At 43.5% G+C, this 16,730-nt stretch overlaps 1 protein-coding gene across 1 annotated transcript in view; it reads right to left on the reverse strand.

The window, feature by feature from the left end:
- Window positions 1–16,730, reverse strand: part of Nudcd3 (NudC domain containing 3) — a 104,301-nt gene that overhangs the window by 36,636 nt on the left and 50,935 nt on the right. Inside the window, exon 3 of the mRNA XM_008834081.3 lies at window positions 4,226–4,358. Within this exon, the coding sequence (XP_008832303.1) occupies window positions 4,226–4,358 (133 nt within the window). The remainder of the gene's footprint in view (window positions 1–4,225; window positions 4,359–16,730) is intronic.

The following is a 16,730-nucleotide window of genomic DNA, read 5'->3' on the forward strand; positions in this document are numbered from 1 at the left end:
TCATCTTTCCTGGACATCTTTCCTTCCCTGACATCCTTCCCTTCCTTCCCTTCCCCCTTCCCCCTTCCCTTCCCTTCTGTTCCCTTCCATCTTTCCCTTCGTGGACATCTTTCCCGAGGGAAAGGTGCCCCGTGTGAAATAAATCTGTGTCCCACTGAGAATTCCATCTGTGCCTCGGTGCCTTCATCCATCCGCGCTCGTGCTCTCCATCCGCTCGCTCCCGCCCATTCTCTACCTATCATATACTATGCATTAAACATATTCTCCACTGCAGCCTGTTTTCCCTCCTCTCACCATTCTTATCAGTAACCTTTGTTCTCCTAGACAGTTTCACACTTCCACTTTATGTACATATACATATATTAGTTTATGTACCTATGTAAAACACAGGAACTACAAATAGGAGAAAAGATATGATATTTGCCTTTCTGAGTGAGACTGGCTTAATTTGCTTAATATAATTATCTCCAGAAGTATCCATTTTCCTGCCAAACAACAGAACTTTGTCCTTCTTTATGGCTAAAAAAAAAAAAAAAAAATTAAATGTATCTGTACCACATTCTCTTTATCCATTTCTCTGTTGTAAGACATCTAGCTTGGTTCCAGAACCTCTGTAGGTAGCGCTGCATTCAGCACTGATGTGTAAGCATCTCTGTGATGTTGACTTGGAGCCTTTGGGTAAGTACCCAAGAGTGGTACAGCTGGTCATATGGAAGATATATTTTTTTTTTTTAGTTTTTTGAGAACTCTCCATACATAGTGCTGGATAACTGTCTGCATTCCTACCATCAGTATATAAAAGGTTCCCTTTGGTCCACATCCTTACCAGCATTTGCTGTTGTTTTCTTAATGACTGCCACTCTGTGTGAGATAGAATCAACATAGTTTGGGGAGACTTTTTGTTTAAAAAAATTTTTTTTTAATTTTTATTTTATACATATGAGTTTTGCCCACATGTGAGTGCACCCATATGATGCAATGCTAGCAGAGACCAGAAGTGGGCATTGGATCCCCTAGAACTGAAGTTACAGAGGGTTGTTAGCCACCATGTGGGTGCTGGGAACTGAACCCAGGTCCTCTACAAGAGCAGTCACTGCTCTTAACCACCAAGCCATCTCTCTAGTCCCTCAATATAGTTTGATTTGCATTTCTCCAATGGCTAGTGAAGAGTATTTTTGCATATGCTTATTAGCCATCTTTAGAGAACTGACTTTTCATTTAATCATTAGCCCATTTATTGACTGAATTATTTGATTTCTTAATGTTTAGTTTGAGTTCTTTGTATATTCTAGATATTAATCCTCTGTCAGATATAAAGCTAACAAAGACTGTCACCCATTCTGTAGGCTGTCTCTTCACCTGATTTCTTTCTTTGCTATACAGAAGTTTTTTAATAGTTTGAGAAGCCATTTGTCAGTTGTTGGCCTTATTTCCTTAGTGAATGAAGTTTTTATTCAAAAATCCTTGCCTGTGCCTATATCTTAAAATGTTTTCCCTAATCTTTTCCTCTAATAGTTTCATAGTTTCAGGCTCATATTTAGCAGACCAAGAATTTTTAAAAAGTTTTTATGTTTATTTCTCTAGTGTGTTTGTGTGTGGGTATGTGCATGCCACAGTGTGTATTTGAAGAACAACTTGCAGGAGTCAGTTCTCTCTCTCTACCATGTGGGACCCAGGGATTGAACTCAGGTCATCAGGCTTGGAGGCAAGTACCTTTACCTGTTGAGCCATCTCACCAGCCCAGGCCAATTTTTAAAAGAAGCTTGTAGTATCATAAGAATAACACAGAAAAAAATGCTATTAAAGGGAAAAAGAAAATTTTTCACTGTATAGGAGACAAGGGTGGCTCCTAGCTCCATCAGTTCATAGTGCTTTCTGCATGGTGGGCCAGACACACACACTACTATTACCAGCACCATGCAGAAAGCACTGTGAACTGATGGAGCCAGTGAATGTGGATACCAGAGGCCAATATCAGGTATCTTCCTCTATTTCTCTCCACCTTATTTTTGGGACAGGGTCTTTTACTGAACCTGGAGCTTGCCAATTCGGCTGCATTGGTGAGCCAGCAAGTCTCTGGGATCCTTTTGTCTCTGCTATCCCAGCACTGGATTATAGGAACACATTGCCACACTAGTACTTTTATTATGTGGGTGCTGGGGATCTGGACTCATGCTTGTGGAGCGAGTGCTTTACAATTGAGCTATTTTTCCAGTCTTTACATTCGTTCATAATTTATTAGCAATCCTACCATAAAATGAGATGAAGTCTGGGGCTAGACAGATGGCTCAGCAGTTAAGAGCACTGGCTACTCTTGCAGAGGGCCAGGGTTTGGTTCCCAGCACCCACAAGGTGGCTAATAACTTCATAACTCCAGTTCCAGGGGATCCGATGCCTTTTTCTGTCCTCAGGCATTTCAGGACATGAGTGTATCTATCTACAGGCAGGCATTACACTCATACGGTTTCAGCTAGGTGTGGTAGTGCATGCCTTTAATTCCAGCAGGCAGGTAGAGGCAGGGGGATCTCTAGGAGCTCCAGGCCAGCTGGGTCTACAGGGAGACCCTGTCTAAAAAAGACTGGGGAAAAAAAAAGACAGTTTCTGACACATGCCAAACTTGGCTAAAATGCAGGTTCAGAAACTTTAATACTGTTACTTTAGATTATTTTAAGTGAAACCTATCTATTTACAACAATCTACAATAATGTTATTTCTACCAAGGTTCCCTGAACAAACACCTCTCTCTCTCTAAAAAATTCAATTCTACTCCAATGTACTTGACAGAAGTTTCAGAAAGCAACCTGAGTTGGGAATGTCACAGCTATAGCTACCCCTAACACAGCTCCTGCCCTGTGGAAGAACCACAGGGCACAAGCCAGGACATTTATTTGGTCACTGTAGTCTGGACTTTGGGAGTGTGAGTGTGTATGTGTGCTTGTGTATGCTCATCCACGTACATGGGGGTGAGAAGATCTCAGGTGTCCTGCTCTATCACTCTCTGCTTTATTCCTTTGAGACGAGGTATCTCACTAAACCAAGAGGTAAACTGGTGGCCTGCAAGCCCCAGCATTCCTTCTGTCTCTGCTCCACAGTGCTGGCGTTACTGGCATGCACAGCAATGCTCAGTCTTTTCATTTGACCTTGAGTCCTCATGCTTGCTACAGAGGATTCTTACCCAATGAGCCTTCTCCTCAGCCCCTAGACTTCTTTGCTTTACCTCAGGACTGGCTGAGATTGCAAAGGGTATCATGCATGATCTGACTCTCAGGGGCAGGGGAGTTACAGGGAGTATTTGTGGTGGGAGCAGCTTTGTTCATCACCAAGCACTGAGCATGAGAACCGACAAGGTACATCAAGTGACACCAAGGTCCTGGCAAAAACGGGATGCCCTCTAGGACCCTCAGCCAACATCAGAAAGGAAGTTTGGAGACAGAAAAGCTTGCTTTCAGCACACGTCTCCTATGTGAAACCAGCAACAACAGGGGGCAGGAGAAAGTGAGCAGACAGCAAGGGATGAAGATGGGGAGGGGCTGGGCCTATCCTTGCTTCCTGTGCTGTCATCTCCCTGCCCTCAGAGGGTTTCAGTGTCTAAGAGCACCTAAGCATACATACATGCTCTCTCCCTTTCTCCCTCTCACTAACCCTTGGCTAAATCACAGGTGGTTACCGCCAAGACAAAAGCCACAGCACACAGGGAGGCTTTGTCGCCTCCATTCTGCTGCCCCATTTTGGGTGGGGTGTTGGGCCAAACTGATGAGAGAACCACCATCTGAAAACACCAGAGCCCTCACTGGTTTCAGCTAACTGGACTTTTCTTGGGGAAACTGAAGGCAGACTCAATCTTTAAGAAAAACATAAACTTCACCAAGGTAATATTTGAATCTGCCCTTGAAAATCCAAGAAGTTGGCTATCCAAGAAGTTGCCCTGAGAGGGCCAGTGGCATTGTGTAGTAAGGAGCGAGGACATCAAATATGGGGGCTTTTCTCTTGTGATTGCAGCTGTTTAGACTAAGAACAAAGCTCACTGTCCCCAGTGAGACTCCTGCAGACCAGGTGAAAGGAACACACAGGTAGAAGGAAGGAAGGGTAAGGATGGCAGAGGCAGCTCCCTCCTGGGGACATGGTCTCATGTTGAAAAGCTAATCCCAACCCTCCTTCAGTCATGCCAGCTCCCTGTCTAGAGCTCAGACAGGCTGCAGTGACATCCGCACCCCTGGGCTATTACCTGCTTCCCCTTCACCACATTCTTGGGCACTGGGACCTTGACCTCCAGGTCAGTGTAGTCTTGCGACCAGGTGTAGTTCTCTCGGATGGCACCATTGTAACTGTCAGGGTTTTTCTGAAACTGCTCCTGAATCCTGAGAAAGAACAAGAAATGTGAGATGCAGCCAAACATATTTGAGCAGAGAAGTCCCACGGGCAGCCTGGCATTGCTACTCCTGTGTCCCGATGAGTGATAAACTCAAATTTAAAAAAAGGAAAAAAAAAAAACGAATGGGCTTTTGTATCAGGGAAAGTTCCTCTTTGGGGGCAATTTCTTTGTAACTCTCCTGCATGGTCTCCCAGGAAACCACAGAGTAAGGGAAAAGCGATGGTGAAAAGCCCACGTACAGACCTGCTTGCCACTGCCAGTGTTCAGAACCAGGCCTACTGACCAGTCAGGCACTTTCACTAATAAAACCCTGCTTAAGAGTGCTGGGATCTGATGAACTGCTGGGCAAACAACTCCATTCTGCAGCTGCTAGATGTCAATCCTAACCCAACCCGTAGCCTCTATTTTCTCCTAGTAAGCAAATCAAAGCCAAAAGGACTGCATTAAAATTGTACACATCATTAGTAAGATGTAAACAATCCATTTAATGAGATGCCCTAAAAAATCTAGTCAACCAAATCTTATTATACGCCTCCATTAAAAGCCCAACACAGATGCAAAAAAAGTGCTAGTCAAGAAGAGGATTTTGAAAATAAAATACAAAACCTGTCATACAATTTAGCAAAGTTAATTATATAAACACCTTTTAAAATGAGTTTTGACTCACAAGTCCACTACATGAGTTGAACATCTAATTCACAGAAAAAAGTCTGTCACGGAGGAGGCAGTAAAACATTCTGAAGTGGGTGTGACCCAGTAATCTTCTTCAGACTACTCAAAGACAAACCCTGGCAGGCGGGAAGCCCCACAGCCCACAATGCATGTACATTCCACTCACTCTAGAAAACACAAAGCTGTGTCTGTCTATATTTGTCATGATATAGGAACAAAATCAGGCTGAGGTAAGACTTGATTAAAGAGGACACACTTTTTCTGACTTAAGTTTTGAGATAATATATTTACCTACTATAGGTACACCTTGACTCCAAATATGAACAAGAATGGACCTCTAACATGGCCTGAATTCTCTGGACTGGATACCTGATAGCTGCTGAGGGCTGACTTGTGTCCTCCCAAATGGAGTCTTAAGTCCTGGGGTTTCAAAAATAATTGTTACAATCAAACCATTAAGGTAGGCCCTATCACCACTGTTCTTAAAGGGGAGACTCTGGACACAGACTTACCCAGGAACAAGATGTAGAGAAGGCTATATGAAAATGCTGAGATTGGGGTGATAGGAACTATTATGGGCCTATACCCAAAGCTGAACGGGGCCAGAAGGATCCTCCCCTACACCCTTCAGGAACAGAGACCCAGCCCACTCTCATCTCAGATTTGAGTCACAGAATAATGTCAGCATCACTGTCTGTTAAGTCATCAATTGGTAGTACTTTTTTGTGACAGCATGAGCAAACGGTGTGGCTTAGGAAATTAGCTTCTGCCAAGGTAATATTCAGACCTTTTAGTACTCAATACTGTCAAGACCAGTTACTGACCAAACAGAATGGGCAATAACCTGAAACTGCCTGTGTGGCACAGAAATAGCACAAGAGAACTGAGAGCCACGTGGAGCACACATGGCTCAGTGACTTGACAAAACAGAGCAAGATGAAGGCACCAACACAAAGAAAACGTTTATACAATGAGTAAAGTATCTTCAAAGACTATTTAATCATTAGAGAAAGCTTTTAACACAACATGAAACTGAAAAAAGGATATACAACTTCTACATATGATATGACCCCAGCATCCTGGAAGAGGAAGTATGTATTTATGCATAAACTTTTAAAAAACTGGAAGAAAGCAGGTTTGATCCCTCTAGTTATCACTGATAGTACAATGACAAGGAAACTGACCTCTTTGCTTCCTTAGGTACCACTCAAATTCCCTACCATGTGTAAACATCTCAAGAACCAAGAGAAAAATAGCTACTTTTTAAAAGTATGGAGAACAATGACGTAACCAGTGGCCTTCCCAGGGCCAGGGCAGCAGCTTCAATCCAGCCCCCAAGTCACCTGGAATGGAGCACAGAGAAGCCAGGGACAGCAAGGACTTGCCAGGTCACCAAGTTTCCACAGGACCCTCCTAAATGAATCTGCCACATGGAGCTCCCATGGAAGCTCCAATGGCAGTAGTTCATACCTGACACAGATGTAGAATAGGATCTCTGGAAAAAAATGGGGGTGAGGGGCAGCGACAGCAGTGGCCAACTCTACAGATGAAAGGCTGGGGGAAAGAGATACCCCTCCATTGACAGTCCTGCCCATGTTACCATGTGAAAATCATCAAAACAAAGACAACATAAATAAATGTCCTTCCACAATACAATAAAAACCAACATGATCCTAGTACTTGTCAGAGATCCAAGAATAAGCACAAAGACTTTTTGAAAGTGGGAAGAGCCTGAACTCTTGGACATCAGTGATGTCAGGTGGACTCACTTCTTTAGAGATGGGCTGTAGTCGCAGCCTGTCCCCACACCTGGCTCCAAAATGCTCTGTGTTCCCAATGAGGGGATTTGCAGGCCCATCCTCCCACTGTTGTCTTCACAGTGCTGACCCTGGCTCCCCTTGAATGGCACCAACAGCTTCCTTCAGAGTAGGCAGGAAAACTGCTCCTAAAACAGCCCTAGAAAGTTGCTGATAGCTTTTTTTAGCACTCTGAATCCACATTCTCTTTAAATAAAGTTGATTATTTCTAGCAGACAGTATGTAAAAATGTGTCCTGTCAAGTGCAGGTGGCTGTGAGCCCCACCCAGCAAGTCCAAGGCCACTCCAGCAGCTGCAGGCTGGGGAGGCAGGGGGCGGGGATGAGTACCAGTGCTTCAGCGGCCACGGTGGGAGTGAGACAGTGAGTCAGCAGCAGCCAGGCTGCAGATTATGGAGCAGGTCTCACTGAAGCTCCCACTCCACTCCCAATGAGCTGGATAACAAGGCTCTTAAGAGGAAAAAGAAAAGCACAGAACAGGCCCCACACCCTACTGGGTGCTATGTCTCCTTGGAGACACAGCAGCTTTTGCTGGTAAATGGGGCAAGCCAGGAACCAGTCACCTGCAGAAATGGGTTCTGTTGGTGGTGTCACCAGGAGCCACCATCATCTTGGGAATCAGGAGCAGAAACAGAAGCAAGGCTCATGGCTGCACAAGACTTGGCCTACTTTATCAATCTGAAGCCTCACCATTCAAAACAAAATGTCCCCTTTCCTTCCTTTTATTATTTTGATGCTAGGGGTTGAACCCAGGGTTTTCTGCATGCTCAAGTGCTATGTAAGCACTCAAATCACTGAGTTATACTTTAAGCTTCTTCAGTTTGTTTTTAAAAACCAAAGATTTGGGGACAATCTTGGGTTTAGAATAGCTAGTAGCATGTATGAGAAATAGTAAATAAAAGGAAACAAAAGTTTTAACATAAAAGGTTTTTGTCCAAGAAGGTAAAACCCCAAACCAGCAATGGATTTATAACTTAATGGGTCATACATGCTGACCTCAATCTCTTTTCCAGAAAACATGTACACAAAGCAGGCATCTGGTACCTGACAAAAAGGAGCTGGAGAATGGGTCCCCAAAGTCATAGCCAAAGCAGAGATGGTGCTAGGTGCTTGGGCCTTGACTTGCAAGGCCACCATCTCCCCCAAAAGACAGCCATTCTTTCACACTTCCTGCAGTCAGTCCTATCACACTGTAAGCATTCACACTGATCTGCAAAATGTGATGCAAAGAGCATTGCTACTGTATATGGGTGACAATGTCCACCATCCTTGCCAGCCTCAATCAGCCCAGATATGGTGAGTCATACCTCACCACCCTCTTGTGGACCCCACTGCCTACTAACTGTATCTTCAGGAAAGAGATCACACATACATGCAGTGTGCATGTGTCTAAAATTTTGTATTCTCCCCAAATTCACGTGTCCAGGCCTAGCTTCAATGGGATAGTACCAGAAGGTGGGGGTTGGCAGTGTGATTTGATGATAAGGATGGCATGTCATGAATGAGATGATTTGCATCTTTAATAAAGAATCCTTAAAGGGATTCCCTCCCTCCTTTGCCATATGAATACACAGAAAACACTGTGTGAGGAGCATGCCCTCACAAAACACTGAACCTGCCAGCAGCTGGATCTTGAACTTCTCAAAACTGTGAGAAATCGATGTCTATTGTTACAAACCATCCAGTCTACGACATTTTGTTATAGCAGCCCAAAGACTGAGGCAGAGTGTGTGTATACATGCTTTACCTATGTGCTGTGCACATGTGAGGCACACCTGTGGCATGGGCATGCCATGGGTACAAGGGAGTCAAGGGAGTCAGCAGATCGTAGCTCATTCTTGCCCCTTTGCTCTCTCTACCTCACCAGCCATGCCTTTCTTGGCCTCCAATCAAGGCACTGTGACCATGTGACCTCAGCAAGGCCTTCAAGACCCTCACAGTTCAGTCATCATGACTTCACTCCCCTCTCCCTTCTATTCCTATAGAAGAATCTTCCTCCTCTTATGCCAGTTCTTCCCTGCCTGTGCTCACTCTCAACCTAGGATTTATTGAAATCCCTTCTACCCAGTGGAAATTCAGTGACTTTTCTTCTGGACTCTTCATTTCTGAAGTTTTATAAAGATAGCCCACTGTCCTGTTCCAGAGTCCTCACATTCATGGCCTGCCACCACTCATCTTGCTTCCCAGGAGTGCACACCTTGAGCTCAACCTCATGGGCCACTCACAGTTCTCCACCATAACTAACAATGCCCAGATTCGATCTAAATGACCCAGATGTAGCCCAGGCCACAGCCTTCACCTCTATAGCCTTTAGACATCTCATCTAGAAAGGGATGAGGTCTGACTAGGTTCCCAGCCCGATCAGCAGCTCAAGCTAATCAGTCCCCATGCCACCCTTTGTGATCCTCTCTCTAAAACCCGGTGCCCTGCCTTGTGCTTGGCTCCTCCTGGCACTCACCTCCCTGAGGGCTCCTTCTACTGAAGCACCTGCTTTGCCTGGGCCCTCCATGTTATTGTTCTTCTTGAGGGCTTTTTCTTTTAGAAAGCCTCTGGCTGTAGACAGAAGACTCAACTTAGCAACTTTTACAAATACAGGATAACTTGACTTTCTGCAACATCAAGAGATGAGGTAGGCACTGCACCTATTATACACTTTAAGCTTCTTTATCTAAAAATCTATTATCAGTAATTTTATCAGTACCTTATATGACCAATTTAGATTAATCTACCAACACCAGTTTGAAGAGTAAAGGAGATAAAGGATGTGAGAAGAAAATGTAAATTGCCATTACGTTTACTAATGCTTTTCCATAAATATAATTGCGTTTTAGATTAAAAAATAAATAAATAAAAATAATAAAGAGCTGTGTGGGCACCTGAAGCTGCTGGAAAGTGGGCTGTGCAGGCCGGCACCTGGGTTCAAGCCGTGCTGCCCATGACGCCAGAAGAGCTGCCCCCGGGACAGGTGAGTGAGGTGTGGGGCTGGGGTGACAGGACCGAGTCCCTCAGTGACCAGGTGCTGCTGCTGGAGGAAAGGCTCGGCACCTGTACTTATAAGTACAACAGCCTGGGCCCTGGTCTCCATCGTTGAGAAGGAACCTCTGCATCACACTGCCCTTAATTTATGGAACTGAACCTACTAATCCTCTGGGATCGGCAGATCCAGCCACCAGCCACCAAGGAGCAACAACCACAGACAACCACCTTTCTCTTTCTCTTTATTCTCCGTTGCTTGCTGTTATACAGATAACTAATAAAAACCAACCAGACACACAAAAATAATAAATAAAATATTGTAAAATTGACAAACTTACTGAGCGTGGTGGCGCACGCCTTTAATCCCAGCACTCAGGAGGCAGAGGGAGGGGGATCTCTGTGAGTTCAAGGCCAGCCTGGTCTGCATAGTGAGTTCCAGGACAGCTGGAGCTACAGGGAGAACCTGCCTCAAAAAGACCAAAAAAAAGGAAAAAAAAAAAAAATTGACAAACTCTGGCGAAACTGGTCAGGGTGCACATGTACATATACGTGTGTACACGTGCTTGTTTGTGTACATGAATGTACATACACACAGTAAATAAAATGGACTGACTCTTTTACACCTTGAGAAAGAGTTGTGAGTATAGAAGAGTTGATGTGAAAGAAAATATTAATGTATTTGATTAGATTAAATTGAAGAGCTGTACTTAGACATCTTACAGTATGATGACAACTTACAAACTGGGAGAAAGGTATTGGAAAACTGTGAAACCATCAATGAATTCTTATCAAAATATATTGAGATTTCATAAATCAAGGGATTAGCAAATAAAAGAAAAATAACAAAGATGCAGACAAGATTTTTCACCAAGAACAAGATGCTGTAAATAGCCAGTAAACATACAAAGAGCTGTGCAGCAGGTAGATGTGAATTTAGGATTCTGCTAAGAAACTGCTTTAATTTACTGTTAATTGGCAGAATTTTACATTCTGATTGTATGCAGTATGGGTGCCATGGACTCTCGCATTTCCCTTATTGCTGGTGAGGGTGAAGTAGGACAGTTGATGGAAAACAGTTTAGCATTCTCCCTTAATGGTAGACTTGACACTTTTGACCCACTAGTTCCGTCCGTGTGTGTGTGTGTGTGCGTGTGTGTGTGTGTGTGTGTGTGTGTGTGTGTGTGTGTGTGTGTGTGTATGAGACAAATTCTTCAGATTTTTCTCAAAAATACACAGAAAGGAAGGAATAGCATAACGAACGCCCACAAAACTTCCATCCTGCTTCATCACTTAGCAACGTGTCATGGGTCCTGCATCATCTTCCTTTACCCACCCCCCCACACATTTGTTCATTTGTTTTTTGATAGAATAAATCCCAGACATCATTCAGTTTCACTCATTAAGTACATTGGTAAAAATAAGAACTTAAATTTAACATAATTTTTGTACCTTACAAATTTATAATTCCTTAAAATCGTCGGATACCCAGTCTGCTTTTGTAATTGTCTCAAAAATGTCTTTTTTCAGGGTCGTTCCTCCTACCCCCTGCATTCTGGCAGTATCCAATTGAATTTTATCGATGGGTCTTCCAAGTCTCTTATTTGCCCTTCCTTCTGTTTATCCCATATGTGTTGGTTAGTTTTTGTCAACAAAGTAGAGACACCTAGAAAGAGGGACTATCAATTAAGAAATTTCCTCCATCAGATTGGCCTATGGGTTTGTCTTTGGGGCCTTTTTTAAAATTGCTGGTTGATGCAGTAGGGCCCCCACTGTGGGCCATGCCACTCCAAGTCAGATGGGACTGGGTTGTATAAGGAAAGTAGCTAAGGGGCTGAAGAGATGTCTCAGTGGTTAAGAGCACTGGCATCTTGCAGAGGACCTGGGTTTGATTCCCAGCACCACATGGCAGTTAACAATTGTCTGTAACTCTAGTTCCAGGGTAATCTGGCATCCTCTTCTGACCTCTGCAGGCACTGCACAACACAGGTACCCTTACATGCATGTAGGCAATACACTCATATACATTAAAAAATGATAAAATAGCTGGGCATGGTGGTGCACGCCTATTAATCCCAGCACCCGGGAGGCAGAGGCAGGCGGATCTCTGTGAGTTTAAAGCCAGCCTGGTCTACATAGTGAGTTCCAGGACAGCTGGGGCTACAGGGAGACCCTGTCTCAAAAAGACCAAAAAAAAAAAAAAAAAAAAAAAAAAAAAGAAAGAAAGAAAGTAGCTGAGCAAGCCAGGGGGAAGCAAGCAAGTAAACAGCATTCCTCCATGATCTCTGCTTCAGTTCCTGCCTCCAGGATCCAGCCCTGACTTTCCTTAGTGATGGATTATGACCTGGGTGTTGTAAGATGAAATAAACCCTTTTCTCCCCAGATTGGTTTTGGTCAGTGTTTCATCACAGCAACAGAAAGCAATCTAGGAACACCATACCACATATTCACCAGAGAAACTTAGACCGTGGCGTAGTGTAATTTCCCAGGTTCTGAATTGGTTGATTGTGTGTTCCAGGCTTTGATGATTTCTCTTCCCTCATCCTTCCCACTTCCTCTCATATTTTCCTAGAGCTGCAGGTTGGAATTCATTTGATGCTTCATATTTGGAGGCAGGAACGCCTGCCAGGTGGGACCCTTTCGGACAGTTTGTGACATTCAGTCATCTTACGGATGCTTTGGGGTATTCTGGGATGAACTGTCCATTAGCAGAATCCTCATCAGCTGTCCATTGTGCTTTGCTATAGAAGAATGTTGCAGTTTCACTGTTTTTATCACAGACCACAAGATGATGATTTTTTTATTCTGTTTATTATTTAAAAATTTAAAGTTCCTACAGAACAGTTTTATTACTAAATTTTGAAATGAATTGTACCTAGTCATGAAAATGACCCATAGATTTTTGTTTTGTGACTTTACAGGTTTCAGCCAGTGTCATGTACATCACATTGGTAAATTGTCATGTATTGTTTGAACTCACTGAGATGCTGGCTCTAGGGATGGGCTTACCCCCTAACTTTGAGACAGAGAGGGAAGAAAACACCAAAGCAGCCCAGGAGTGGAAATAAAAAGTTCTTGAACAGGTAAAAGGTAAACTGTTTCCAACAGATATTACTATTGTCTATCCCATGATAGGGAAAGGGAAGCTAGAAGTTCAGTCATGGGGAAGCCCTGCCATGGAGAGAAGGTGCAGCTGGGAACTCCAGCTGTCTGCCTGAACAGCTTATCCAGCAGGTTTCTGCTGAATGTTTGGAAACACCCCTCCCCCATTCAATGTCACCATTCTGTAGTTGTTCTGAAGAATTTGTCTCATGCACACACACACACACACACACACACACATATATATATATTTAATATTAGATAATCCACTCCTTAAATAGTCAATATAAGAATGCTAATTGTTGTGAGTATACCGGTCTCTAATTCAATTTTCTTTTCCTATACATTCAAAAACTAGAACTATTAAGACTAGCTTTAGCTAGTCTTTATTCCCCCCAAAATGTCCCAACTGAGAAATGATTAAGCCAAACTACCACCACTACTTAAGTCTATAAAAGTCCCCAGTGATACAATTACTTCTCAGGAATGTCCTCAAAAGGGAGTGAGCAAGATGACTCAGTGGGTAGGAATGCTTGCCACACAAGTCTGATGGCCTGTGTTTGATCCCTGGAACCCATGTGAAGGTGGAAAGAAAACCGACTCTGCAAAGTTATTCTCTGACCTCTACATACTCACCATGGCACATACGTGCCCCCCCACCTACATTATGTACATACACAACAATAATACATTCTAAAAGAATTTCTTAAAATGTCATCAGAAAGAATGAACACGAAAGGGTCAGGTACCTGTAGCCTACACCAGGACAAGAAGACGTGACTGTAACTGAGATCCAGGCACCTTCAGGGCCTTTCCTCCTTCTGCCCTTACCAGCATATGGTCTGTTCTCAAAGTCTCCCTAGGCCACAAGCCACTTTCCCAATGAGCCATCAACTCTATGGTGAGTATCAACCCACCCACAGCTAGGAATTCTTCACCACAGATCATAACCTTGTAGGTTTCACCAATTCTAAACTATCCTCATGCAGTCCCAATCTAGACCTGTCTCCGTAGAGAGAGTTAGGCCAAGACAATCAAACTGTTCCGATACTGCTGGAGGGTGTATAACCCAAAATAGTGTCTTGTATATAACATCTACTCGGGGGAACAGAACAGAATAAAATGGAATGAATGCATACAGACACACTGCACAGGGAGAGAAAGCTATTCCTCAGAACTGTCACTATACAAGTATGTGTGTATCTGGGAGACCTGTAACATGCATTTCTGTCACTGCCCAAGTCTCAAAGTGTAAACACCTATCACATAGAACTCCAGTTTTTGCTGCACCATGGTAGGGAAAAGGCCACAGTGGAGAGCATCCACTGTGCAGTAGAGAAATAAACAGCAGCTACAAGCAGTGCATCAAAAACCTACAAAGCATGAAGAAAGAAGAGTGGGCAAGTAGCCTCAGGCCAAGGCAAAGAGACAGGAAACTAGAGGCTCATATCCAATAGCAACAATGCTAGAGAAAACACAGGCTCCTGCTGGCCACCAACTTTGTCAGGAACAATCCACTCTGTAAAGGCACTTGTGTGCCACTGGGCTAGTTGCACACCCATGTCCTTACTGGCCTTAAAAACAGGAGCAACAGGCTTTATGAGTGCCGAGATTTTGGTTTCTCAATCTCCTTCCCCAATAAAGAGACTTGGCCTCTTGGAAAATGACTAATTCTAGGACTGAAACAAAGAAGTCACAAGATGAGTCCAGAACATTTTGTGCAGAGGCTAAAGAAATGCTGGAAATAAGAAAAGGCCATGGGTGTCAAAAGGCAACCAGAACTCACCTGAAAGCCTACAAGGCCAGAGCTCGAACAGTGTGGATAGCAAAACAAATACCATAGTAATGAATGATAATGCAAAGAATGGAATAAACATAAGTCAATATAGATATAAATAACAATAAAATATTGAGAGGGGAAGAGCACAATTCTTCCTCACACAAGAATCATAATAAAAATGCAGGAAAAATGGCAGCAGTGGGAAATAGCAATTAGACTATCACAATAACAACTCTGAAAGAGCAGAGATGTGCAGCACCTTTAGAGAAATGGTATTTGCCTAATATTTCAATATCAAACTTTAAGGAGACACTGAGGTTTACAACACTCTTCTCTGTACTCTGCACTGTGAGTTTTCTTGGGGTTTCTTTTCTTCTCCTACAGTTTGCTTTTCCACTGACTCTTCTCCAGTTATTTATTAACTGGGCAATAGGAAATTGTCAGCTCCATTATAATCTTGTAGGACCACCATTATGTATATCCATTATCAAGAGAACCATTACTATGCTCAACTACATTTAGGACAGGAAAAAAAAAAATCTCAGTCTAATCATTGTCATTCAGTGGAATCCTGGTAGCCAGGCACGTGGTGCATGTCTGTAATCTCCGCATTCTCGAGGCAGGTAGTTCGAAGCCAGCATGGATTTTATGGTGCACTCCAGGCTGAACTAGGCTACAGAATTAAGATCTTGTCTCAAAATAAGCAAGAATACCCCAGACACATATCCTGTCACTGCTACATACCCAGGCCCAGCTCAAGTTGCCCTAGGGAATACACCAGCTCTGTGTGTGTGTGTGTGTGTGTGTGTGTGTGTGTGTGTGTGTGTGGGTGTGTGTGTGTGTGTGTGTGTGTACTTTAAATGCAGTTCTACCACATGAGGTGATAATGCTACTCCAAGGAGCCATTGACTATCTAACAAAAAACCCCAGTCCCAGGCAACCTCTCTTCAAGTTATTGGTGGGGGGGGTTCCCAAGAGAACCCCCCCCCAAAAAACAATATAGGGTATTGCCTTTGGTTGCCTCTCAAAACTTGAAGACCCTGCTGCTGAAGACATCGCACACTTGGGACACAGAACTTTGAGGAATCAAGCTGGTACTGACCTAGAAGCCTCCTTCCTCCCTGAGGGATAGCTCTCATATCAGAAGGGGTTATGCAAGCTGACAAGAAAGAAAAGTAATCAATAGTCCTATCCAACTGTAAAGACTTTGTACCGAAACAATGACCAGCCTATCAAGATATCCCCAATGGTGGAAAAGCAGTACTTATATCTTGGAGAATAACCAACAGCTTTCTAATTAGACTTAAGGTCCACTCAATAGGAGGGAATTCATGCCTGGTACTTACTGTAGACCTAGCCAATGACTCATAGCTGGAAAAAAAAAAAGCCCTAGAGGAAAACCTACTACTGCCATTTTCCTAAATCAATATTAACTTCTAACTGTATTCTAAATACTTATCCACCGGTAAGTGCAGCTCTGCTTCTTTTAAAAGAAGCTCCATTTTTCGGCAGAGGCTACTACTGAGATCCACTACAGGTCAAAATGAAGAGAATAAGTGACTGTGGGGTGCCCAGCCCCAACTGGTACATCTACAAGATAGTCCCTACCTATTCCTAAGGCTCAGGGAACATCATGGAAGAGGGGGTAGAAAGACTGTAAGAGCCAGAGGACCAGGACACCTGTTGAGAGCTAGTACTTCTAGACATGCCAGGGAAGAAGCTACACCCATGAAATCTCAATGATATGATTGCCTAAATAATACCTGAAATAATAAGACCACACAGATGTGACATGCCAACGTGGATGGGGAAAATTTCACAGAGCCCCACCCCTGGATGAAGGGCTACAGTCAATGACTGATGAGGAAGGGAGAATCCATTTTTTGGAGAAAACTGGATTAGTTATCCAATTCTAAACATATGTACATAGGAGCAACATTAAATGGACTCAGTAGGCTTTATATTTATGTAACAATAATAATTCTAAAAGAGGTTATAAATCCAAGGAGTGGGGGG

This window comes from Nannospalax galili, unplaced genomic scaffold, assembly GCF_000622305.1.
Source record: "Nannospalax galili isolate Female #2095 unplaced genomic scaffold, S.galili_v1.0 scaffold996, whole genome shotgun sequence".
NCBI lineage: Eukaryota > Metazoa > Chordata > Mammalia > Rodentia > Spalacidae > Nannospalax > Nannospalax galili.